General features: G+C 43.1%; 1 protein-coding gene across 6 annotated transcripts in view; it reads right to left on the bottom strand.

Moving 5' to 3' along the window:
- Window positions 1-7,519: 7,519 nt before the first annotated feature.
- EPS8L3 (EPS8 signaling adaptor L3) overlaps window positions 7,520-27,607 on the bottom strand; it is a 220,354-nt gene continuing 200,266 nt past the window's right edge. The window contains exons 17-20 of one of the 6 annotated variants that reach the window (XM_077295227.1): window positions 26,821-26,919; window positions 17,260-17,348; window positions 16,646-16,808; window positions 7,520-7,676 (exon numbers count right to left, since the gene is read on the bottom strand). In XM_077295227.1, the coding sequence (XP_077151342.1) occupies window positions 16,667-16,808; window positions 17,260-17,348; window positions 26,821-26,919 (330 nt within the window). In that variant the 3' untranslated portion in view covers window positions 7,520-7,676; window positions 16,646-16,666. Of the gene's footprint in view, window positions 7,677-16,545; window positions 16,565-16,645; window positions 16,809-17,259; window positions 17,349-26,820; window positions 26,920-27,607 lie in introns of those variants that run through there. The other 5 variants (XM_077295225.1, XM_077295230.1, XM_077295228.1 and 2 more) reach the window with 5 other exon arrangements.

Here is a 27,607-nt window from a genome sequence, read left to right as displayed (position 1 = left end):
TTTTCTGTAATTCGGGGTTCCACCCTCGATTTTCCTCCGGTCAGATGGAATCCTCGGATTGTCCTGGAGTGGATGCGGTGGTGGAGAGATTGCATCATATCTGGGGGCAGGTGATGGACAATTTAAAGTTGTCCCAGGAGAAGACTCAGCTTTTTGCCAACCGTCACCGTCGTGTTGGTCCTCGGCTTTGTGTTGGAGATTTGGTGTGGTTGTCTTCTCGTTTTGTCCCTATGAGGGTCTCATCTCCTAAGTTTAAGCCTCGGTTCATCGGTCCGTATAAAATATTGGAGATTCTTAACCCTGTTTCCTTCCGTTTGGACCTCCCTGCATCCTTTTCTATTCATAACGTTTTTCATCGGTCGTTATTGCGCAGGTATGAGGCACCGGTTGTGCCTTCCGTTGAGCCTCCTGCTCCGGTGTTGGTTGAGGGTGAGTTGGAGTACGTTGTGGAAAAAATCCTAGACTCCCGTATTTCCAGACGGAGACTCCAGTATCTGGTCAAGTGGAAGGGATACGGCCAGGAGGATAATTCTTGGGTCACTGCATCTGATGTTCATGCCTCTGATCTGGTTCGTGCCTTTCATAGGGCCCATCCTGATCGCCCTGGTGGTTCTGGTGAGGGTTCGGTGCCCCCTCCTTGAGGGGGGGGTACTGTTGTGAATTTGGATTCTGGGCTCCCCCGGTGGCTACTGGTGGAATTGAACTTGTGACATCATCTTCCCTGTTCACCTGTTCTGATTAGATCTGGGTGTCGCTATATAACCTGGCTTCTCTGTTAGATGCTTGCCGGTCAACAATGTTATCAGAAGCCTCTCTGTGCTTGTTCCTGCTCCCAGACATCTACTAGATAAGTTGGACATTCGTCCATGTTTTGTTTTTGTATTTTGGTTCCAGTTCACAGCTGCAGTTTCGTTACTGTGTCTGGAAAGCTCTTGTTGATCAGGAATTGCCACTCTGGTATTATGAGTTAATGCCAGAGTCCTAAAGTAATTTCTGGATGTGTTTTGTTAGGGTTTTCTACTGACCATGAAAGTATGCTTTCTGTCTTCTGCTATCTAGAAAGCGGACCTCAAATTTGCTAAAACTATTTTCCTGCTGCGTTTGTTGTTTCATCTCATATCACCGCCAATATATGTGGGGGGCCTCTGTCTCCTTTTTGGGCATTTCTCTAGAGGTGAGTCAGGTCTTATATTTCCCTCTGCTAGCATTATTTAGTTCTCCGGCCGGCGCTGGGCATATAGGGATAAAAAGTAGGACATGCTACCTGGCTACTTCTAGATGATGCGGTAGGTTTAGTTCATGGTCAGTATAGTTACTTCTTCCAAGAGCTTGTTCCTATTGAGGCTTATGCTAGTTCTCTGGCCATGGAGATCATGACATCCTCCGCAGCCACCCACAAAGATGGCCACATGCTAGACTTCATCTTCACCTGCCTCTGTTCCCTTACTAATCTCACTAACTCACCCCTCCCCCTGTCTGACCACAACCTACTGACATTCTCTTCCCTCTCCTCTCCTAGTGCGCAACCCCCACTCCACAAACTCACTCACCCTCACAGATGTCTCAAACACCTAAATTTACACTCACGCTCTGAGTCCCTTCTCCCTCTTACAGACATAGCTTCCTTCCATGACACAGATGCTGCTGCCACTTTTTTATAACACCACAATAACAGCTACACTTGATTCGGCCGCCCCCCTCACGCATAGCAAAACTCGTACAATCAACAGGCAGCCCTAGCTGAAAAGCCTGACCAAAGAACTGAGACAGGCTTCCAGGGTTGCTGAGTGGAGATGGAGGAGATCTCGTTCTGCTGAGCACTTTATCACATACAAGCAGTCCCTCACCAGCTTCAAGTCCACTCTCACTGCCGCAAAACAAACCTACTTCTCATCTTATATCCTCCCTGACTCAGAACCTTAAACAGCTCTTCAACACTTTCAATTCTCTACTCTGTCCCCCAGCACCTCCTCTCTCTCCTCTCTTTTCTGCTGAAGACTTTGCCTCTTTCTTTAAGCAGAAGATCGATAACATCAGACATAGCTGTGGCCCCCAATGCTCCTCCTCCTGACTGCTCAGCCCTGTTCGTCCAAAGCCAGCTTCTCCACCATGACAGACGATCAGCTCTCCACCCTTCTGTCAAGATTGCATCCCACCACTTGCACGCTTGACCCGCTCCCGTCCCACCTCATCCCTAACCTCGCCAAAGTCTTCATCCCAACCCTAACACACCTCTTCAAGCTCTCACTCACAACTACTGTCTCCCCCTCATCCTTCAAACATGCATCAATCACACCTATCCTCACAAAACCCTCCCTTGACCCATCCTCTGTGTCCAGCTATCGCCCGATATCCCTTTTCCCTTATGCCTCAAAACTACTGGAACAGCATGTCCATCTTGAACTGTCCTCCCACCTCTCCTCCTGCTCCCTCTATAACCAGTTACAATCTGGCTTCCGACCACATCACTCAACTGAAACTGCCCTAAGTAAAGTGACCAACGGCCTACTAACCGCCAAGAACAAGCGACACTACTCTGTCCTCCTCCTGAACCTGTCTTCTGCCTTCGACACTGTGCGCCATTCCCTCCTGTTACAGATTCTCTCATCTCTTGGCATCACAGACTTGGCCCTATCCTGGATCTCATCATATCTAACAGACCGGACATTCAGTGTCTCCCTCTCCCACACCACCTCCTCATCTCACTCACTGTCTGTCGGTGTTCCCCAAGGCTCAGTTCTAGGACCCCTACTCTTCTCCATCTACACCTTCGGCCTGGGACAGCTCATAGAATCCCACGGTTTACAATATCATCTCTATGCTGATGACACGCAGATCTACCTATCTGGACATGACCTCACTTCCTTAATGACCAAAATTCCACGATGTCTGTCTTTTTCATCTTTCTTTTCTGCTCGCTTTCTAAAACTGAACATGGACAAAACATAATTCATCATCTTTCCCCCACCTCACTCTACACCCGACCTATCCATCAATGTCAATAGCTGCTCACTTTCCCCAATCACACATGCTCAGTGCCTCGGGGTCATCCTTGACTCTGCCCTCTCTTTCAAGCCACATATCTAAGCCCTTGCCTCCTCCTGCTGATTCCAACTCAAAAACATTTTCCGGATCCATGCATTCCTTGACCCTGAAACCACAAAAACACTAGTGCATGCCCTTATCATATACCGCCTCGACTACTGCAAGCTCCTACTCTCTGACCTCTTCTCTAGCACTCTGGCACCACTCCAATCCATTCTAAACTCTGCTGCCCGACTAATCCACCTGTCTCCCTGTTATTCTCCAGCCTCTCCTCTCTGCCAGGCCCATCTTTGCCTTCCTATTGCCCAGAGGCTACAGTTCAAAACACTAACAATGACATACAAAGCCATTCACAACCTGTCTCCTCCATACATCTGTGATATGGTCTCCCGGTACCTACCTACGCGCAACCTTCGATCCTCTCATGATCTCCTTCTCTCTTCCTCTCACATCTCTTCCTCCCACAACTACATACAAGACTTTTCCCATGATTCCCCTATACTCTGGAATTCTCTACCCCAACACATCAGGCTCTCGCCTACTATGGAAACCTTCAAAAGGAACCTGAACACCCACCTTTTCTGACAATCCTACAACCTGCAGCAATCCTCTGTCTGCAGAACCGCCGCATGACCAACTCTACCCTCTCCTAGTGTATCCTCACCCATCCCCTGTAGACTGTGAGCTCTGTACTTGTGTGTGCCTTGTTTTACTCATGTTTATTGTACTTGTCTATATTTGCCCTGTGCACTTGTAAAGCACCATGGAATAAATGGCACTATAAAAATGTATAATAATAATAATAATAATAATAATAAACAGATCATTAGAAAAGGTAATTCTAAACTCTGTTTATTATATGTAAATGAGTGCTTTGACTAGTCGAGGGGGAATTAGTTGCCCCAGACTAGTCAGCCCTCTTAGCATGTTATCACTCCCTTGTTAGCGTGATAACATAACTTGCAAGCTCGGCATCATCGCAAGCTCTATACTTACCTCGCGCATGCATGCGGCTTCTTCCCCTCTCGTCATTGATTCTCTGAAGCCATGTGTATGCGTCCCAGCTTTAGAAAGGCACATTGCATATGACCGGTAGTGCAGAGACTTCCTTTCATGATCAGTGCACCTCTCTGAAGCCGGGATGCGTACATCCAGCTCCAGAGGATCAATGACGAGTGGGGAAGAGGCTGCACGCATGCGCAAGGTAAGTATAGCGCTTGCAATGTACTACAAGGACTGTTAGGCAACTAATTTATATATGTACACACAACTGCTGCTGGTTCTGGGGCAAGGGGGACCTGACAGCTTCCCTTTAAGTTACATCTACTCTTTTTCAGAAATAAATCCATTTTTAGAATGGTTTCCTCCTGTTTTTTCCTTGGTAGAAAAGAGACGTGAAGAGAAGATCATAGGATGCCTAAAAATTTATTTTTTCAGGCAGACGATCCAATAATTATTTATATATTCAGTATATTCAGCAATGCAATTATAAAAGTAGGTTATAACAGGACAATTACCAAACAAGATATGCCCCAAAGCATAATGCTAAAGCGACACTCTAGTCGTTTAAGAGGAAACGTGTAAATGTTTTGGAGTGGCCTAGTCAAAGCCCAGATCTCAATCCAATTGAGAATCTGTGGTCAGACTTGAAAATTGCTGTTCACCAAAAGAAACCATCTAACTTGAAAGAGCTGGAGCAGTTTTGCCTTGAGGAATTGGAAAAAAAACTCAGTGGCAAGATGTTGAAAGCTCAGAGACTTATTCAAAACGACTTGCAGCTGTAATTGTCGCAAAAGGAAGCTCTACAAAGTGCTGGCTTTAGGGGGGTAAATAGTTATGCACACAAACCTTTCTAACTACCTAACGAGAAACAATTATGTTTTGAAAATGATGCTTGTGTAAAGTAGACGTTTGGTATGTGATATTTTATAACTAAAAATGTAAAGTCTGAAAATTGCAAAATTTTCTACATATTTGCCAAAATTCCAAAATTTTCAAATAAATGCAAAAACATATCAGCCTAAATTTACCACCAACATGAAGTACAATGTGTTTTGAAAAAACATTCTCATAACCACTGGGATTTTGTCATGTCGGACGCTGTTCAGACCAGGTCGTTGGACAGACAGCGGTAATTCCGCTTTTGACCACTATTTGCTCATTGGCGTCGGCTAGATTTTATCTAGCTGTTCCGGGGTTAATTTACCTGATCCTCGGATTGGAAGCTGGGCCATGCCTATTGCCTTTAAATAGTTCTCCTGATCATTGGGCGTCGCCGATTATAGCTTCTGTCTTGTGCGTTGTTATCTCGGTACGAAGTGGAGAGCTGGTTGTTGGAGATTCGTTGCTGGTGGTGTATTTTCCTTAGTCTTATTTACTCCTTCCTATATTTGTATTTATTTTGCCCTGCACATTTATAGTGTGTTCCTGAGTGACTGCGGCGTGGTGTATATTTTCCTTTACCCTTGTCTGTGCTAACTGTGGGTATTGGTGTATTACCTCTTCACTGGGTGGTGGGCGGTTGGTTTCAGCCTAGGGTTGAAACAGGAGACAGGGCGAGGGTCGAGGCCTGGACATGCACACCATCAGTGTAAACTCCAGGTAGAGGGTCAGTCAGGATTTCCCTAGTCTGAGGGAAATTGCAGGGGCCCGGGTTATTAGCTCTCGCTCACCTAGTCTCCCCGTGACAGATACAGTGGGGCAAAAAAGTATTTAGTCATTCAGCAATAGTGCAAGTTCCACCACTTAAAAAGATGAGAGGCGTCTGTAATTTACATCATAGGTAGACCTCAACTATGGGAGACAAACTGAGAAAAAAAAATCCAGAAAATCACATTGTCTGTTTTTTTATCATTTTATTTGCATATTATGGTGGAAAATAAGTATTTGGTCAGAAACAAAATTTCATCTCAATACTTTGTAATATATCCTTTGTTGGCAATGACAGAGGTCAAACGTTTTCTGTAAGTCTTCACAAGGTTGCCACACACTGTTGTTGGTATGTTGGCCCATTCCTCCATGCAGATCTCCTCTAGAGCAGTGATGTTTTTGGCTTTTCGCTTGGCAACACGGACTTTCAACTCCCTCCAAAGGTTTTCTATAGGGTTGAGATCTGGAGACTGGCTAGGCCACTCCAGGACCTTGAAATGCTTCTTACGAAGCCACTCCTTCGTTGCCCTGGCGGTGTGCTTTGGATCATTGTCATGTTGAAAGACCCAGCCACGTTTCATCTTCAATGCCCTTGCTGATGGAAGGAGGTTTGCACTCAAAATCTCACGATACATGGCCCCATTCATTCTTTCATGTACCCGGATCAGTCGTCCTGGCCCCTTTGCAGAGAAACAGCCCCAAAGCATGATGTTTCCACCACCATGCTTTACAGTAGGTATGGTGTTTGATGGATGCAACTCAGTATTCTTTTTCCTCCAAACACGACAAGTTGTGTTTCTACCAAACAGTTCCAGTTTGGTTTCATCAGACCATAGGACATTCTCCCAAAACTCCTCTGGATCATCCAAATGCTCTCTAGCAAACTTCAGACGGGCCCGGACATGTACTGGCTTAAGCAGTGGGACACGTCTGGCACTGCAGGATCTGAGTCCATGGTGGCGTAGTGTGTTACTTATGGTAGGCCTTGTTACATTGGTCCCAGCTCTCTGCAGTTCATTTACTAGGTCCCCCCGCGTGGTTCTGGGATTTTTGCTCACCGTTCTTGTGATCATTCTGACCCCACGGGGTGGGATTTTGCGTGGAGCCCCAGATTGAGGGAGATTATCAGTGGTCTTCCATTTTCTAATTATTGCTCCCACTGTTGATTTCTTCACTCCAAGCTGGTTGGCTATTCCAGATTCAGTCTTCCTAGCCTGGTGCAGGGCTACAATTTTGTTTCTGGTGTCCTTTGACAGCTCTTTGGTCTTCACCATAGTGGAGTTTGGAGTCAGACTGTTTGAGGGTGTGCACAGGTGTCTTTTTATACTGATAACAAGTTTAAACAGGTGCCATTACTACAGGTAATGAGTGGAGGAAAGAGGAGACTCTTAAAGAAGAAGTTACAGGTCTGTGAGAGCCAGAAATCTTGATTGCTTGTTTCTGACCAAATACTTATTTTCCACCATAATATGCAAATAAAATGATAAAAAAACAGACAATGTGATTTTCTGGATTTTTATCTCTCAGTTTGTCTCCCATAGTTGAGGTCTAACTAAATTACAGACGCCTCTCATCTTTTTAAGTGGTGGAACTTGCACTATTGCTGACTGACTAAATACTTTTTTGCCCCACTGTATGTTGAAGCGTTCCAGAGTTATTATCATGTAAAGTGACACAAATTGTAAAATTTGGTCTCGTCAGGAAGGTGAAAACAGGCTGGATGTGAAGTGGTTAATGATGTGTGGTTATGGTTTTAAGATTCCATAGAATGTTTATTTTTAAAGATGATTTACACGCGTTCTAGATACAAAATGATCAATTCATAATGGTTCTATATAGTTTATTGGAATGAAATTGTAAATATAAATTGACAATAAATTACACTGATCATAGATAGCTTCAGTCCAGCAATGTCTTTATCGAGTTCAACTTAACTTCCATTAAACAATGTCATGTAGAAATCTTCTGGGTCAAGCTTGTGTCTAAAGGAAACAACAATTAAGCACCATTAAAAATAGTTCATAATAAATGTAACTTAGAAAAGCTTGCCATATACTCTATTAATATAAGTATTTTGTGTGTTCCTTGCCCCTGCTTTGCAGGTAGTTATATTAGTATATGGTAGATGACTTTCTTGTATTTGTCCATAGAATAATTAATAGAGAAGGGAAAAGAAAAGTGGGACATTGCAGCAGTGTTCTCAGAATCTGTGTAATCCTTGCCTTGATATATCTTTCCTGTTTTGATATAACATTTTTCTCCCATGTATCATCCATCTTGCATAAGTTTTGAGTCTGTTTTTCACTGCTCAGTTTTAAAAATGTAAGTGTTACGCAAGTGGCTGTGGAACCACAGTGCAGCGGTTCGGGGAGAGCCTGTAGGGGCATAACTAAGTAAACACCTGGTTCTTTGCAATAGCCCCTGATGGTGTGCTTAGACTTGAACCCAGATGGATACGAGGTGCTACTCAAGGACGGACCTTCAGAGCCATGGAAGCTGACCCCCAAGGGGACAGGGAAGTAGGACTAGCCATGACTTAGTTAGCAGGATGTATGCTACTGGTACACAGATTCGAGATCAGGAACAAGCAGGACTTGTACAGGAGAATGGGATGGCCACAGACATGGGATCACTGGTGCAGGTACACAGGAGCGGGTTCAGATGGATTACGGACAAGATCAGACACTGAGGGTACAGGAACGTACCTTACAACTAGGTAGCAGGATAAAGACTGACAACTGAAGTTGCTAGGGCATTATGCCTTAAATATCAGACGTCTCCCAGCGATTGGCTGTTGACGTCTTTAGCAGTGCGCGCTGACCCTTTAAGAGGCTGGGAGTCCGCACACTCCCAGGAGACCTGCATGCTGTGTGCAGGTCCTGGGGGGAAACAGATGCCAAGGGAGCGTGGATGGGTACGTAAACACGCTGATGTCCTTGCAGGGGGAGGGAGGAGACACGTACAGGGAAGCCGGCGCTGCACTAACAGTAAGGACGTAAACTGTCTGAACTTTTTTCAATTGACACTTGGCAATCGAGAGGCACTTGGCAATAGATAGTTAAAGGGAATCTGTCAGCATGTTTTTCTACCTCATCTAAGAGCAGCGTAAAGTAGGCAAAGATAAGCTTATTTTTAGATTTCTTCTGCCTTCAGACAACATAGCAAAAACCTGCTGTCATATTCTCTTTAAGAACAGATGGGAAAACTGATAGCAACTCTGTATCAATGGGCTGTCCAGAACAATGACTCTTGTTGTAGGTTGAATTGATGTTTGTTGTTTATATGAGCCCCTACAGCTTATTGTTCTCCTATTCTTAAGGAACAAAGGTGCAGATTAATTGAACAATCAATGTTTGTTTATTTGGTGAATGCCTGCTGACTAACTATTGTATCAGTCCATGTAGCTTATTGTTCTGCAAATATTGAAGGACAAAATAAACAGATAAATTGAACACTCAACAAGGAGAGATGACCTCCTCCCACTTCCCCCCCAAACCTGTGGATACTACCCTGAAAGACAGCTGTGGGTATAAAAAGGAATCTCTCTCCTTCTACAGAGTGACTCTAGAAGATAACAGCCAAGTCACCATGGCTCCAACTGGTGCAATACAGAATTGATCCACTGCCCAACAATGAATCTACGGAGATGTTTTGAGAACCCAGGTTGGGAAATCAGGTCATCTGGCCACATACCTCAATGGACTGTCAGCTTCCTAAGCTTTTACCTCCTCTCAATGGGTGCCCGCCAAAAGCGGGTTGCTACTGGTTGGGGTAGTTGGCCCTGGAAGACTCAATGTCGCATATGTTCTATTTCCCGGTGAGCCAGGGAAAGGGTGAGACTGTCATTTACACCATTTTATGTACTTGCTGGGACTGTACTATATGTTATTGACTCTTGGTGATCCAATAAGGTATCACCCCATTGTGTTACTTTCACCCTGAGCAGTATTCTGCCTACGGGGAAGGAGAAAGGGCATTCGGTGAGATGAGCCCTGTTCCATGCGGTCTCTCTAAAGACAGCCAGGCCAGCAGACGAGAGCACCCACTGATCCTCATGTCTCCAGGAAGGTTATGTACACCTTTTCTCCCCCCCCCTTCCTTCTCTCAGTATTAAGAGCAGGCCAACACCTCCACCTGGTCTGTTGTCTCTATCAAACAAATGTACTTTTCAGGTTATCTCCCAAGTATGCTCACTTATCTTCCCTTCTTTTGAGGTGCACGTTGTCAAACTGGCAATTGTGTATCATCCTCCGGGCCCCTCCCATCAGTTACTTGATCACTTTGCCACCTAACTTCCACATTTTCCATCCTGTGGCATCCCCATCCTCATTATGGGAGACTTCAATATTACAATTGATGATCCCCTCTCCCCATCTGCCACTCATCTTTAATCACTAACCTCCTCATTCGGCCTTTCACAGCTCCACATGAATACAGATATACGCTGGACCTGGTCTTCTCTTGACTCTGCTCTGCTCAGTGAAAGATTTTACCAACTACCCTATCCCGCTCTCTGATCACAACCTTCTTTCATTCTGTCAAGAACTGTCATCCTGCTCAGGACACCTCCACTTTCCAGACTTATACATACAGTATATGTGACATTTACACCCAGAAACTTGTGAAGAAGTTGCAGCCATCCTTGACCCCAATCTCTTCCATTTCATGCCCTGTCTCTCCACTGAAAGATTGTAATGATACACTGCAGAGTGTCCTAGATGAAGCTGCACCTCCTACACACAGAACAGCTAGGCACAGGTGGCAGCAACCCTGGCACATGCTGCAAACATGTTTCCTACCGTGGTGCTACAGGTGCACCGAACGTCTCTGGAGAAAATCCAATCTGGCCGAAGATTTCTTCCATTTATGCTTAAATCATAAAACTCTGCCCTTCACCTCTCCAAACAAACCTATTTCAACACCCTCATTACCTGTCTATCCAACAATCCTAAACGTCTCTTGGACCCTTTTCATTCCCTCCTCAATCCAAGAGTGTAGGCCCAACCACCGATTTCAGCGCTAACGATCTGGACAATTATTTCAAAGAAAACATTGATCATATTCAACAGGAAATTTTCTCCATATCTCTTCATACCATGCACTGTCTTCCCTCCCTCACTGCAACTAGGTCACTCTCTGTATTTGAAACAGTCACGGAAGAAGAAGTGATCAGGCTACTTATGTCTTCTCGCCCTACTACTTGCACCAATGTCCCTATTCCCTCACATCTCCTACAGTCCATTTCCTCAGCTGTCAATATTCAACCTCTCACTCTTTTGGTATCTTTCTCTCCTCATTTAAACATGCCAGCATACGTCCAATACTTAAAAACCATCCCTCAACCAAAACTGTGCTGCTAACTATAGACCTTTCTCCATTTGTCTTGCTCAAGATTGGTAAGTCCGGCAGACGGCACAACATACACAAACAAAAGGATGGAAAAAAAGGAGAGGAAGGCCCTAACACTAGGGAGTGAAGGATGGGGCATCTCCTAACAACAACCTGTGCCTATCCCTAAGCTCTCCTAATGCCCTATGTGGGTACTTCTCCCCACCGCCGTCACTTGCCTTGTTCCTAGCTCTTACCTCACTATACCTTGGCTAGTGCACTGGCCAGCAAGGATGCTAGGCTCACCACTGCAGATGGTATCAACACAGGGGAAGTGACAAGCACTAGACAGACAAGAAAAAGGAAAATGATACTTAGCTCCAGCCTCTCCTGCCAAGCTCCAGACAGCAGAGGATATGGAACTAGGAACCCAAACTCCACAGAAGCAACAGATACACTGATGGCACCTAAAAACAACAAACTCCTAAGCTGTTATTCACAGAATAACTCTATTACCAACAGTCAGCCGATGCATCATATGATGATTTAAAGGATGGTGGGAGTGGCCACCACCCACATCAGCTGACCAGCAACAAAGCAGCTGCCAGTAATGAAACTGACATTAACACTTGCTGGCCCAAAGGGAAAAGCAATGTTTAAATTATAGCAGAAACAGAGCTGTAACGAATCAAAAAATGAATTGTGACACTAATCTTCCCTTCATCTCTAACCTCCTGGAATGCTTGGTCCACTCCCTTTTAATGTGCTTTTTCTCATAACTCTCTTCTTGACCCTCTATAATCCAGTTTCCACTATGCTAAAATTGCCCTCACTAAAGTCTGTAATAATCTACTATCAGTTAAATCTATTGGTCACTACTCCATGCTTATTCTCCTGGATCTCTCTGCAGCATTCAACACTATGATTCACCAGCTCCTGCTCAGTATGCTACTGTCTATTGGTCTCAAAGACGCTATTCTTTCCTGGTTCTCGTCTTACTTTTCTGACCGCTCCTTCAATGTATCTATAGTTGGCGGGTCCCTCAAAGATCAGTTCCCTTCTCTTCCCCTTGTACACTGCCCCTATTTGACAAACCATCAGTTGATTTCGTTTTCAGTACCATCTCTATGCTGATGACACCTCTGGTATGGCGACTGGCCATATGGTTAATGGGCGGTATGTATCGCAGAGGTGGATGGCTCTGTGATGGAAGCCTGAGCTTGTTTTGCTCAACATATCTACTGCTGAGGGTTTTGCTATATATTGGGAATGCTTCCAGGTGACTTGGACAGATGGGTGGGCCAAGTCACCTACACCAAAGGGGGTGTGTCTGGACACCCAAGATGGAGGTTGTTGTTTAGCACATGGTCTGTGTGTTGGGAGGGAGAAGGCCCACTGTGTGTGTGGCTTCAGACCGAGCCTGAGTGCTGAACATTATCCCAGCCTGTGTGCCCACAAGGCTGAGGGAGCAGAGCCCTGCTATGGACATTGATGTTTTGTCTGCCTGATGTAAAGACTGTTTACCTTTTGCTGATGATTTGGTGGTTTATGAAGCAAATAAACCCACATGGACTTTCAAGAGAGCATGCCTCCTGTTTCCTCCTACGCACCTGAGTGAGTACAACCCCTACATACCCAATTACACCTCTACTTCTGACATCACGCCTGCATTATTACAAAACACCAGTGATTGTTTTGCCGCTGTCTCTAACAATATGTCGTCCCTCTATCTGAAACTGGACTTTTGAAAAACTGAACTCCTTGTGTTTCCTACATCCACTAACCTACCTATGCCCGATATTGCCATTTCGGTTTGTGATTCTACCATTACTCGCCAGCAACATGCACACTGTCTTGGGATCATACTTGATTTAGATCTTTCATTCACTCCCTACACCTGATCACTCGCTCGCTCATGTCATCTACACCTCAAAAACATTTATAGAATTCAACCTTTTCTTACTTTCGACTCTGCAAATACTGTTACTGTAGCTCTTATTCATTCTCGCCTGGACTATTGCAGCTCTCTACTAATCAGTCTCCCTCTTACTAAACTCTCCCCTCTCCAATCTGTCCTGAACACAACAGCTAGGATCATATTCCTCGTCAACTGTTACCCCGCTTCTTCTGTCCTGTAACAGTCGTTGCACCGGTTACCTATCCCCTACAAAGCCTACAAAGTTCAATATAAACGTATCACTCTCATCCACAAAGCACTCCATGCTTCAGCACCACTCTATTTCTCCTCTATTGTCTCAGTTTACCATCCTACCCATGCCTTACATTCTGCTAATGACCTAAGATTAACATCCTCAATTTTCAGGACCTCCCACTCCCCTCGTCAAGACTTCTTGCGTGCTGCACCAATTCTTTGGAATGCACTACCCAGGACTATTCGATTAATCCCCACAGATTTAAGGCTGCCCTAAAAACGCATTTCTTCAGACTGCTTATCTAACTATCTCTGTTTTTCCTATTCTAAATTTTCTTCTAAACAAGGATCTTTGAATCATCTGTTCTCACACCATTCATGCAATTAATCGCCCTCTATGTCTGTACTTTTACACATGCTGGTTGGTTACCTGTTCATGCAGCATTACATGAACACCCTATTTGTTCTATTGATCACTGTACGGTACAATGCAGGCAATTGCTACCATCCACCTTTCATGTCTCCCCTCTTTCCTCCATAGATTGAGGCTGTGTGCACACGTAGCAGATTTTTTGCGTTTTTTTCGCGGTTTTTCACTATAAAAACGCTATAAAACCGCGAAAAAAAACGCTAACATTAAGCATCCTATGTAACAGAATGCAATCCACATTTTTTGTGCACATGCTGCATTTTTTTCCTGAGCGGAATCGCAATCCAGAAAAAAACGCAGCATGTTCATTAAAATTGCGGAATCGCGGCGATTCTGCACACATAGGAGTGCATTGATCTGCTTACTTCCCGCACGGGGCTGTGCACACCATGCGGGAAGTAAGCAGATCATGTGCGGTTGGTACCCAGGGTGGAGGAGAGGAGACTCTCCTCCACGGACTGGGCACCATATAAGTGGTAAAAAAAAAAGAATTAAAATAAAAAATAGCGATATACTCACCCTCTGGCGGCCCGACCTCCTCAACGGCTTCTGTGGTGTGTATGAAGGACCTGCGATGACGTCACGGTCACATGACCGCGGGTCACGTGACCGCTACGTCAATGGAAGGTCTTGAACACACAGCATTAGGAACGGACGCCGCTGAGGTGAGTATAACCTTTTTTTTTATTTTTTTTATTATTTTTAACATTCTACCTTTTACTATAGATGCTGCATAGGCTGCATCTATAGTAAAAAGTTGGTCACACTTGTCAAACACTATGTTTGACAAGTGTGACCAACCTGTCAGTCAGTTTTCCAAGCGATGCTACAGATCGCTTGGGAAACGCTAGCATTCTGCAAGCTAATTATGCTTGCAAAACGCTAGTTTTCTGCGGGTATATGCATGCAAATTCTGCATGCGATATACCCGCGGTTGGAGGCGCAGAATTGCCACGGGTACGTGTGCACATAGCCTGAAAGCTTGCGAGCAGGGCTCTCACTCCTCTTGGTATCTGTTGATTTTTGTGATTATTGTCATTCTGTAATGTCTTTTATTGTCTGTACAAGTCCCATCTAAAATGTAAAGTGCGGCAGAATATGTTGGCGCTATAGAAATAAAATTATTATTATTATTATAGCAGCAGTAAAGAGGTTGTTGACACACCTCAAATGTGTAGAACAAGATAGGCATCTATAGTGCCTGGAAGTGCAGAGAAAATAGGCCATAGATGAGGAGAAAAGTACACAAAGAGGAAATAAGCACCGGATAGGAGCTGCGCTGAAGTGTGCGCTAATGTAAATGTAGCACTCTGGAACACATAAACTTCATATCCAGTATTTTAGGGTGCATTTGGACAGCAGTATAAATAGCACCAAGATCGAACTGCAGTGCTCGGACTGGCTACGGTTCTCCTGACTCGAGCTTGACAACGTAGAGCTTGATATACATAGAAATATATGAAGCTGTCACAATCGAGTTGGGAGAGCTACTGGCCAGTCCATGCATTGCAGTCCAAGCTCGATCCAATTTATGCAACCATACGATTGCACCCTTACTGGAAGAAACCTTTCCACAAGAGAAAACCCTGGAGCTTAGAGCAAGTGCAAATTCTATTTAAAGGGATCTGAAAATGAATGAATGAAGAAATGAAGATTACAACTGAAACTTGTGAAATTTGATTAACTAGTGGCATTGACTAACATATATAAGTCATTTACTCCATTGCAAAGGTCCTTATCATTTAACATTACAATAGGGTAAAAAAACATTCCTAAAAAACTCTGATGCATTTATTTCAAGTGGAACCAAAGCTACATGTTCTTATGGTGCCAAAATTGAGCTTCTCAGACATCAAGAAATTTCTTTATTAGTAAAAAAAATACTATCTTGGACCTCTTAAATCACAGTCAAACTCTTGCCCGCAGGTTGAGTATATTAGTCCTGCAACGCTGGCATTGCACTTTAAACTATATCAGCATCCTAGATGCTGATACAGTTAAAAGTAATGATGGAGGATGGAGCGTCAGCTGATGCTACCTCTCCCATCATTCCCTCACTGTGTCTGATGTCTCAGCACAGCGGGCGCAATGATGTAATTACAATGCGCCCACTGTAACGATATGTACAGAGGAGCTAAAGACATCATGAAGAGCCTAGAGTAGTGGGGCAACGGGTAGAGGTGAGTGTTTCTTTAACGTGGGGCCTATTATACTGTATGGAGCATTATGTGGGGCCATTATACTCTATGAAGCACTATATGGGGCCTATTATTCTGAGTGGTGCACTATGTGATGACCATTATACTGCATGGAGCCCTATGTGGGCCATTATAATGTACGGAGCACTTTGTGGAGTCATATTGTATGGAGCGCTATGTGGGGCCATTATACTGTATACTGTATGGAGCACTTTTTGTGGCCATTATACTGCATGGAGCACTAAGTGGGGGTGATTTTTGTGTTGCCTTTATACTGTATGGAGGGCTGTGTGATTATTACAGTTGGAAGATGATACTGTGATGGGGTAACCAATCTTTGTTGGTTGAATAGAGGGAGGAGGAGTACAGTGGGGTCATCATACCGTGCATGTGGAGGGTACTGTGGAGGCATTCACTGTGGGGGCATCATATTGTGCACTTTTGTTTTTGTTTGCATCATACTTTATTATCTGTATTATTCAAGGTTTTTTATCCTTCGTTATTACATATTTAAATTAGGCCATTTTACTGCTCTTACATAATACATTATATTATTCCAAGATCAATTAATTAAAGTGTACTTTGTTTGTGGTACACCCCCTTTAAGTTTGTTTCTATATGAAAAAGTTCATCATTATATTTGATAATAAGGAAAAACTTCCTTAATTGTAGACATTTTTTAATAAATGTTAAAGTTGGCACACAACTTAGTCCAAGCTTTTAATTTTGTCCCTCTGTGTATTTGAGTTTGACATCCTTGTCCTAAATAGGAAAAAAAATAGAGAGCGGATGCCATTATAGTTTTATGTGCATTTTAGAAAATAAAAGAAATAATATGAGTACCATAAGCAATTGTTCTTATGGCTAAAATAGTGAATCTCTCTCTCGAATTTCATGGAGTTGAGAATAAACACGACCACCCTCTTCAGGACAAACAGCCTTCAGGTCAGCGCGACTCAATTCTAACAGATCAATTCCACTTAATATCCCAAGGCATCTCACAGTGCTGTAAAATAAAAAGTGTTTATGTTTCTCAACAGTTATATTTTTTTATACGAGTAATAAATTACATAAACTTTGACTGCAGTCTCCTATAACCACATTTCTCTTAGCCCTCAGTAAAAAAAAATAAAAATAAAACAAAAATATAGCCTTTTTCTATATACCCGCCACAAAAAAAATTGTATTGGAATTTTATATGTATCCCAAAACAGAACTAAAAATATAATGCCATTTGTTCCACATAAAACAAAGCCTTATATGTCTACATCAGTAAGAAAAAATGTTATGGCTGCTGCAAAGCAAAGGACAACAATGGTTGCTCATTAAAGTCTAACCATCATTATATAAAGGTTTTTATATTTCACAAGTGCTGTACAGTATTACTGACCAGTGTAGGTTCAGGTCCTGAGACTCATACAAAAGCACAAAACACTCAAAAAAAAGTGCTGACTTACATCCTTGAAAATCCTTGATCTTGTAGCCAGTCAGTCACTTCCTCTGGGGTTGCATTACGCCGCAGGGTTTCTCCACGTATTCGAACATGCTGTTACAATATAAATTTTGTATTGTTAGATTGCCTTTTTTTTTATTTCTAAAGGTGCTATTGACATGAAATTCTCACCTGATGTTGGTAACAACCCATCCAATCGACACAGGCAAAGAAGTCACACCATAGCTGTCCATAAATACATCGTACAAAAGCCTTTGTTGGTGATGACAGTTGTAAGATACCTCCTGTGTAGAGAAACTAGTAGCATGCATTGCTCAGGTGTGAATTTGGCCCATTCTTCCACAGAAACACTCTTCAAATCGTGAAGGTTCCATGGGCTTCTTCTACGAACTCTGAGCTTTAGTTCATTCCATAACTTTTTTTTATTGGATTCAGAGCTGATGATTGGCTGGGCAATTCTAACAGCTTTATTTTCGTTCTCTGAAACCAATTGAGAATTTCCTCAGCTGTATGTTTGGGATCATTTTCTTGATGAAATGTCCATCCACGTTTCACCTTCATCATCGTGGTAGATGGCAGCAGATTTTTATCAAGAACGTCTCAGTACATTTGTCCATTCATCCTTTCTTCAATTATATGAAGTTTTCCAGTACCGCATGCTGAAAAACAGCTCCACACCATGATGTACACACCTCCAAACTTCCCTGTTCGTATGGTGTTTTTCGAGTGCCTTTTGGCCTTCAAACATACTATGAATTATGCCAAAGAGTTTAATTTTGGTCTCTTCTGACCAGACTATATCCTCCCAGTATTTCATAGTCTTGTCTTAATGTTGATGAGCAAACTTTAAAGGGACTTTGTCAACACAGGATGACTGTTTTAACTATGTCACGCCGCTTGGTGCTTCAAAACGAGGGCAATCATTTAAATACACCTTCCCACCTGCTTGTTTCCCCTTAATCTCCACTCTCCTCTTCTTTGATTGACAGGTGGAAACAGAGGGTAAACAAGCAGGTGGGAAGGTGTATTTAAATGATTGGGCCCTCCATGAAGCACTGAGCACCTGTCTTTGGTTTAAAAATTTGGTTTGAAACGTCATTCTTTGCTGACTTAATTTCTTTAAACGAGCTTGAACATGCTTTTTGTTCAGCAATGGAGTCTTGTGTGGCGAGCATGCATAGAGCATATGGAGGATGAGCGCATTACTTATTGTTTTCTTTCAAATAATTATACCTGCAGATTTCATGTCTTTCTGTGGCTTTCCAAAGGTTGTATTTTGCTCTTGGACAACTCTTGTTAATTATTTTCCCTCCTGTCTGAAATCTTTTGGGGAGCAACTGGTCATGGCAGTTTTATTGTGAAATGATGTTCTTTCCACTTCCTGATTATGGCTGTTATGATTCCTTCTCTCAGTGTGGTGAGTGGAGGCTGAGCTGTCAGTTTTGTGATAGACAGCTCAGTCGTCCAATCTGAGTCTTGGGCATGCTGAACTGTCAGTGCAGTGAATGTCAGTCCAGTTGCCTGATCAGGGCTTTTGGCATGCTGGATTCCCTACAGCATTGCTGGGAAACCTGGAGGTCTTGTGCAGGGGCATGAAGTGCTGTCAGTATTGTGATAGACAGTTCAGTCGTCCAATCTCGGTTTCCTACAAGTGTCTCCTGTTCGTAATGATTACCAGACTATTTAATTTGGCTGTCAGCCTCTTGTCTTTGCCAGTTGTAGATCTGCTCAGTTAAGGCTATGTTCACACGCTGCGGGTTTTGCTGCGGACCCGCAGCTGTTTTGCAGCTGCGGGTCCGCATCCTTTTTCCATGTAGGTTACAGTACAATGTAACCTAATGGAAAACAAAACCCGCTGTGCCGACGATCCTTTTTTTCTGTGGAAAATCCGTGCGGATTTTCTGCAGAAAAAAAGAAGGAGCATGTCACTTCTTGGTGCAGAATCGCAGCGATTCTGCACCCATAGAAATGCATTGAACCGCTAACTTCCCGCATGGGGCTGTGCCCACGTTGCGGGAAGTTAAGCGGATAATGTGCAGATGGTACCCGGGGTGGAGGAGAGGAGACTCTCCTCCAGGCCCTGGGAACCATATTTGGGTGTAAAAAAAAGAATTAAAATAAAAAATAATGCTATACTCACCTCTCTGCGCTGACGTCACGAAGGTCCTTGTCGGCACAGCCGCTTGCAGCGCCGGGGAGATCGCGACGTCAGAGGGTGAGTATAGCCAATTTTTATTATTTTTTACATTACTATTGATACTGCATATTGCTGCATATGCAGCATCAATAGTACAGCAGTAATCCCGCAGCGGAAACCGCGGAACAAACCGCGATAATCTGCAGGGATAACCGCAGCGGTTTTGCCCTGCAGATTTTCAATTCCGCTGCGGGATTAACCCGCAGAGGAACCCGCAGCGTGTGAACGTGGCCTTAACCAGCTGATATTATGAATTGACTTCTTTGCCTCTGTGTATTGGATGGGTTGCCACAGACACCTTCTGAGAATTTCATGTCCATAGCACCTTTAGAAATATATTTAATGAGAAAATTGGTGACGTATGCAAAACATATTTCACCCATGGTATATATTTTTTATACATGCATATATTGTGACAGGGTCATTGGTATCGTACATGAGGGGAGATATGTGTCACATAGGTTGCTTTGCTGCGTGATGTAAAAGCCAGTGTTTTCTCCAGCATGATGTGCTGAGAGCAACCCAGTCGCCTAGCCACCATATCTCCATCTCCAGGGTACGGCTGGCGGGAGTTAAATGTCCAGCCAGATTATTTCCGGTGTCTATGTGTGTGTAGGAAAGCAAGCCTCCTGATTGATAGCTCCTGCGAGAGCTGCCATATGTGTTGTCCCAGAGGACCTGGACAGGACAGTGTATTAACTGTTTATTTTCATTTGAGCTCAATAGCCTGTTTTTCTGTTACCATTTTTTTTGGGGGGGTTTATGAGGCAATAAACCATTCAGAGACTTTAATCACACGTGTGCCTGTGTCTACCTCGAGGAGCAGCTAAGCGTGTCAATCTCTAACAATATATAATATATATGTGTGTGTATATATATATATATATATATATATATATATATATACACTCACTGGCCACTTTATTAGGTACACCTGTCCAACTTCTTGTTAACACTTAATTTCTAATCAGCCAATCACATTGCGGCAACTCAGTGCATTTAGGCATGTAGACATGGTCAAGACAATCTCCTGCAGTTCAAACCGAGCATCAGTATGGGGAAGAAAGGTGATTTGAGTGCCTTTGAACGTGGCATGGTTGTTGATGCCAGAAGGGCTGGTCTGAGTATTTCAGAAACTGCTGATCTACTGGGATTTTCACGCACAACCATCTCTAGGGTTTACAGAGAATGGTCCGAAAAAGAAAAAAAATCCAGTGAGCGGCAGTTCTGTGGGCGGAAATGCCTTGTTGATGCCAGAGGTCAGAGGAGAATGGGCAGACTGGTTCGAGCTGATAGAAAGGCAACAGTGACTCAAATCGCCACCCGTTACAACCAAGGTAGGCCTAAGAGCATCTCTGAACGCACAGTGCGTCGAACTTTGAGGCAGATGGGCTACAGCAGCAGAAGACCACACCGGGTACCACTCCTTTCAGCTAAGAACAGGAAACTGAGGCTACAATTTGTACAAGCTCATCGAAATTGGACAGTAGAAGATTGGAAAAACGTTGCTTGGTCTGATGAGTCTCGATTTCTGCTGCGACATTCGGATGGTAGGGTCAGAATTTGGCGTAAACAACATGAAAGCATGGATCCATCCTGCCTTGTATGGAGCATCTTTGGGATGTGCAGCCGACAAATCTGCGGCAACTGTGTGATGCCATCATGTCAATATGGACCAAAATCTCTGAGGAATGCTTCCAGCACCTTGTTGAATCTATGCCACGAAGAATTGAGGCAGTTCTGAAGGCAAAAGGGGTCCAACCCGTCACTAGCATGGTGTACCTAATAAAGTGGCCGGTGAGTGTATATATATACACACAGCTCTGGCAAAAATTAAGAGACGAGTGCACAGTTTTATAAAAATCAGCTTCTCTACATGTCTGACAGCCATTCCAGTGTCAGTTGAATTCCAACCAGAGTACACCTCATTCTGCCTAATGTGCTTCTGATTGGGTGATAACCTGAACCAAATCTTATTTAATGAAGGAAAGTATAAAAAATCACTGTTGTGGTGTTCACAATCCTCTTGCAAAAAGACAAGCTGGATGGCAAAACAAGTGCTAGTAATATCCCAAAAGTAATAGGAATGAAAAAATAACTTTTAACCATGCAGAAGTAGTTGAAAAGAAAAGTCTTGAGTGAGGAAAAGAAGGGCTCAATTCTGGCTTTACTATCAGAGAGATACAGTGAGCAAATTTTTCTAAGACGGCAGTCCATTATAACAAGGTCAAGCAGCAGACATTGGGGACAACAAAGCTACAGACCGGCAAAGTCTCCCACTGACCGGGATGACCGTCATCTTATTCGAATGTCACTCAGCAACCGCAGGAGGACATCAAAAGTGACCTACAAAAGGAATGGCAAATGGCAGCTGGGGTGAAGTGCATGGCAAGAACAGTTCGTAACAGGCTTCTAGAGGCAGGACTCAAGTCATGTAAGGCTAGAATAAAGCCTTTCATCAATGAGAAGCAAAGGAGAGCAAGGCTGAAGTTTGCCAAAGACCATAAGGATTGGACCATAGAGGACTGGAGTGACGTAATCTTCTCTGATGAGTCTAATTTTCAGCTTTGCCCAATACCTGGTCATCTAATGGTTAGACGGAGACCTGGAGAGGCGTACAAGCCACAGTGTCTTGCACCCACTGTGAAATTTGGTGGAGGATCGGTGATGATCTGGGGATGCTTCAGCAAGGCTGGAATTGGGCAGGTTAAGCTTTGCGAAGGACATACGAAACAAGCTGCATACAATGTTACCCTGGAAAAACAGTTGATTCCTTCTGCTCAGGCAATGTTCCCCAAGTCTGAGGAATGGTTTTTCCAGCAGAACAATGCGCCATGCCACACAGCTAGGTCAATCAAGGTTTAGATGAAGGACCACCACATCAAATCCCTGTCAAAACCTCTGGAATGTAATCAAGAGGAAGATGGATAGTCACAAACCATCAAACAAAGAAGAACTGCATACATTTTGTACCAGGAGTGGCATAAGGTCACCCAAAAGCAATGTGAAAGACTGGTGGAAAGCTGACACATAAAGCTGTGATTAAAAATCATGGTTATTCCACAAAATATTGATTTCTGAACTCTTCCTCAGTTAATGCATTAGTATTGTTGTTTTCTAAATGATTATGAACTTGTTTTTTTTTGCATTGTTTGAGGTCTCCAAGCAATTCATTTTTTTGTTATTTTGACCATTTCTCATCTTCAGAAAATAAATAGAAAATGTATTCCTTGGAACTTCGGAGACATGTTGTCAGTAGTTTATAGAATAAAAGAACAATGTACATTTTACTCAAAAATATACCTATAGAGAGAAAAATCAGACAAACTGAAAATTTTACAGTGGTCTCTTAATTTTTGCCAGAGCTGCTTATATATAGCACAGACCAAAAGTTTGGACACACCTTCTCATTTAAAGATTTTTCTGTATTTTCATGAATATGAAAATTGTATATTCACACTGAAGGCATCAAAACTATGAATTAACACATGTGGAATTATATACTTAACAAAAAAGTGTGAAACAACTGAAATTATTTCTTCTTTTCTAGGTTCTTCAAAGTAGCCACCTTTTGCTTTGATGACTGCTTTGCACACTCTTGGCATTCTCTTGATGAGCTTCAAGAGGTAGTCACCGGGAATGGTTTTCACTTCATAGGTGTGCCCTGTCAGGTTTAATAAGTGGGATTTCTTGCCTTATAAATGGGGTTGGGACCATCAGTTGTGTTGTGCAGAAGTCTGGTGGATACACAGCTGATAGTCCTACTGAATAGACTGTTAGAATTTGTATTATGGCAACAAAAAAGCAGCTAAGTAAAGAAAAACTAGTGGCTATCATTACTTTGAGAAATGAAGGTCAGTCAGTCCGAAAAATTGGGAAAACTTTGAAAGTGTCCCCTAGTACAGTGGCAAAAACCATCAAGCGCCCCAGGAAAGGAAGACCAAGAGTCACCTCTGCTTCTGAGGATAAGTTTATCTGAGTCACCAGCCTCAGAAATCGCAGGTTAACAGCAGCTCAGATTAGAGACCAGGTCAATGCCAAACAGAGTTCTAGCAACAGACACATCTCTATAACAACTGTTAAGAGGAGACTTTGTGCAGCAGGCATTCATGGTGAAATAGCTGCTAGGAAACCACTACTAAGGTAATGCAACAAGCAGAAGAGACCTGTTTGGGCTAAAGAACACAAGGAATGGACATTAGACCAGTAGAAATCTGTGCTTTGGTCTGATGAGTGCAAATTTGAGATCTTTGGTTCCAACCACCGTGTCTTTATGCGATGCAGAAAAGGTGAACGGATGGACTCTACATGCCTGGTTCCCACCGTGAAGCATGGAGGAGGAAGTGTGATGGTGTGGGGGTGCTTTGCTGGTGACACTGTTGGGGATTTATTCAAAATTGAAGGCATACTGAACCAGCATGGCTACCACAGCTTCTTGCAGCGGCATGCTATTCCATCCGGTGTGCGTTTAGTTAGACAGTCATTTATTTTTCAACAGGACAATGACCCTAAACACCCCTCCAGGCTGTGTAAGGACAGTTTGACCAAGAAGGAGAGTGATGGGGTGCTACGCCAGATGACCTGGCCTCCACAGTCACCAGACCTGAACCCAATCGAGATGGTTTGGGGTGAGCTGGACCGCAGCGTGAAGGCAAAAGGGCCAACAAGTGCTAAGCATCTATGGGAACTCCTTCAAGATTGTTAGAAGACCATTCCTGGTGACCACCTCTTGAAGCTCATCAAGAGAATACTAAGAGTGTGCAAAGCAGTCATCAAAGCAAAAGGTGGCTACTTTGAAGAACCTAGAATATAAGACATAATTTCAATTTGTTTCACACTTTTTTGTTAAGTATATAATTCCACATGTGTTAATTCATAGTTTTGATGCATTCAGCGTGAATGTACAATTTTCATAGTCATAAAAATATAGAAAAATCTTTAAATGAGAAGGAGTGTCCAAACTTTTGGTCTGTATATATATATATATATATATATATATATATATATATATATATATATATATATATACATACACACACACTGGGCACGGAAAGTATTCAGACTCCTTTAAATTTTTCACTCTTTGTTTCATTGCAGGCATTTTGTAATTTTTTTTTCTCATTAATGTACACTGTGCACCCCATTTTGACTGAAAAAAACAGAAAAGTAGAATTTTTTTCAAATTTATTAAAAAAGAAAAGGTGAAATATCACATGGTCATAAGTATTCAGACCCTTTACTCAGTATTGAGTAGAAGCACCCTTTTGAGCTACTACAGCCTTGCGTCTTCTTGGGAATGATGTAACAAGTTTTTCACACCTGGATTTGGAGATCCTCTGCCATTTTTCCTTGCAGATCCTCTCCAGTTCCGTCAGGGTGGATGGTTAATATTGGTGGACAGCCATTTTCAGGTATGTCCAGAGATGCTCAATTGGGTTTAGGTCAGGTTTCTGGCGGGGCCAGTCAATAATGGCCACAGAGCTGTTGTGAAGCCACTCCTTTTTTTTAGCTGTGTGCTTAGGGTCATTGTCTTGTTGGAAGGTGAACCTTTGACCAAGTCTGAGGTCCAGAGCACTCTGGAAGAGGTTTTTATCCAGGATATCTTTGTACTTGGCCGCATTCATGTTTCCTTCAATGGCAACCAGTCATCCTGTCTCTGCAGCTGAAAAACACCCCATAGCATGATGCTGCCACCACCATGTTTCACTGTTGGGATTTTATTGGGCAGGTGATGAACAGTGCCTGGTTTCTCCACATATACCGCTTAGAATTATCACCAAAAAGGTCTATCTTCATCTCATCAGACCGGAGAATCTTAGGGTACCGTCACACAGTGAAATTTCCATCGCTGCGACGGCACGATTCGTGACGTCGCAGCGTCGTATGAATATCGCTCCAGCGTCGTAGACTGCGGTCACACTTTGCAATCACGGCGCTGGAGCGATGCCGAAGTCCCCGGGTAACCAGGGTAAACATCGGGTTACTAAGCGCAGGGCCGCGCTTAGTAACCCGATGTTTACCCTGGTTACCAGCGTTAACGTAAAAAAAAAAAAACAGTACATACTTACATTCCGGTGTCTGTCCCCGGCGTTCTGCTTCTCTCCACTGTGTAAGCGCCATAGCCGGAAAGCAGAGCGGTGACGCCACCGCGTCACCGCTGTGCTCGCTTTCCGGCCGGCAGGCGCTCACACAGTGCAGAGAAGCTGAGACGCCGGAGGACAGACACCGGAATGTGAGTATGTACTGTTTGTTTTTTTTACGTTTACGCTTGTAACCAGGGTAAACATCGGGTTACTAAGCGCGGCCCTGCGCTTAGTTACCCGATGTTTACCCTGGTTACAAGCGAACACATCGCTGGATCGCTGTCACACACAACGATCCAGCGATGTCAGCGGGTGATCAAGCGACGAAAGAAAGTTCCAAACGATCTGCTACGACGTACGATTCTCAGCAGGGTCCCTGATCGCTGCTGCGTGTCAGACACTGCGATATCGTAACGATATCGCTAGAACGTCACGAATCGTACCGTCGTAGCGATGGAAATTTCACTGTGTGACGGTACCCTTATTTCTCATAGTCTGGAAGTCCTTCATGTGTTTTTTTAGCAAACTCCATGTGGGCTTTCATATGTCTTGCACTAAGGAGAGGCTTCTGTCTGGCTACTCTGCCATAAAGGCCAGACTGGTGGAGGGCTGCAGTGATAGTTGACTTTGTGGAACTTTCTCCCATCTCCATACTGCATCTCTGGAGCTCATCCACAGTGATTTTGGGGTTCTTCTTTACTTCTCTCACCAAGGCTCTACTCCCACAATTGCTCAGTTTTGACTGAACAGCCTAGTCTAAGAAGACTTCTGGTGGTCCCAAACTTCTTCCATTTAAGGATTATGGAGGCCACTGTGCTCTTAGGAATCTTGAGTACTGCAGAAATTCTTTTGTAACCTTGGCCAGATCTGTGCCTTGCCACAATTCTGTCTCTGAGCTCCTTGGCCACTTCCTTTGACTTTCCAAATCAAGTCCTTTCAGTTTAATTAAACACAATTGGCCTCCAATGAAGGAGTAGAACCACCTCAAGGAGGATCACAAGGAAATGGACAGCATGTGACTTAAATATGAGTGTCTGAGCAAAGGGTCTGAATACTTATGAACATGTGATATTTCAGTTTTTCTTTTTTAATAAATGTGCAAAAAAATCTACATTTCAGGTTTTTTTTTCAGTCAAGATGGGGTGCAGAGTGTACATTAATGAGAAAAAAATGAACTTTTTTGAATTTACCAAATGGCTGTAATGAAACAGGGTGAAAAATTTAAAGGGGTCTGAATACTTTCCGTACCCATTGTATATATTTTTTTGTTAATATGTTAATTTACCTGGTTATTACTTGTATTCTCCAAAATGTTGCTTGGTACAAATCCTCTCTGCCCCCGTTCATTCTCAACCATCCACCATTGCCTGCTCTGATCTAGAACCTGAAAAAAATAATTATTGATAATACCCACTTAAAAATATTAAATAGTAAAGATGCTTCCTCTGTGGTCTAGTACATTTTTAGTTATTTTAAGATAACATGAAAATCTATAGGACTTTATCTAATGCAGAGTAGATTTTAATTTGCAAAGCATACAAAATGGGTTCAAAGAGTTTTGCTACTAATCATTCACATGTATTGTATTGTACTTAAGTTGAATATTTTCAATGTATATTTTGCACAGTTGAACAAGAAGAAATAACCACCAGCAAATAGATTCCTTACATGGCAGTATGAAATTGAATAGGAATTATAAATGGTCCTATTGACTGGTGTGACTGGTAAAGACACTTTCAAAAAGTGCAGCCAAGTATTATAGTAGTAATACATATTTTATGGTAGAGTAATAGATATAATATTTATATGTACTTCAGTTTGGAACATAACTTAAAAGTATGCAAAGTTGGCAAATTAAGGACATTGATTGGCCATGCTATGCTGAAAAGAGTCACAGCTGCTCAATGAATAAGGTCTGAAGGTTACTTAATTAGCATATGATGTCCTTAGAGGCCACCTGTCAAGTTGAAAATGATATCTAATCTGCAAGCAGGATGTTATAGAGCAGGATAAGTTGATCAGATTGATAGACATTTTTGTCAGAAAATTATCAGTAGAACTTACATTTTAAT

This window comes from Ranitomeya variabilis, chromosome 3 (genome assembly GCF_051348905.1).
Source record: "Ranitomeya variabilis isolate aRanVar5 chromosome 3, aRanVar5.hap1, whole genome shotgun sequence".
Lineage (NCBI taxonomy): Eukaryota > Metazoa > Chordata > Amphibia > Anura > Dendrobatidae > Ranitomeya > Ranitomeya variabilis.
Note: the sequence above shows the minus strand (reverse complement) of the source record. Positions and strands in the feature narration are given on the sequence as shown.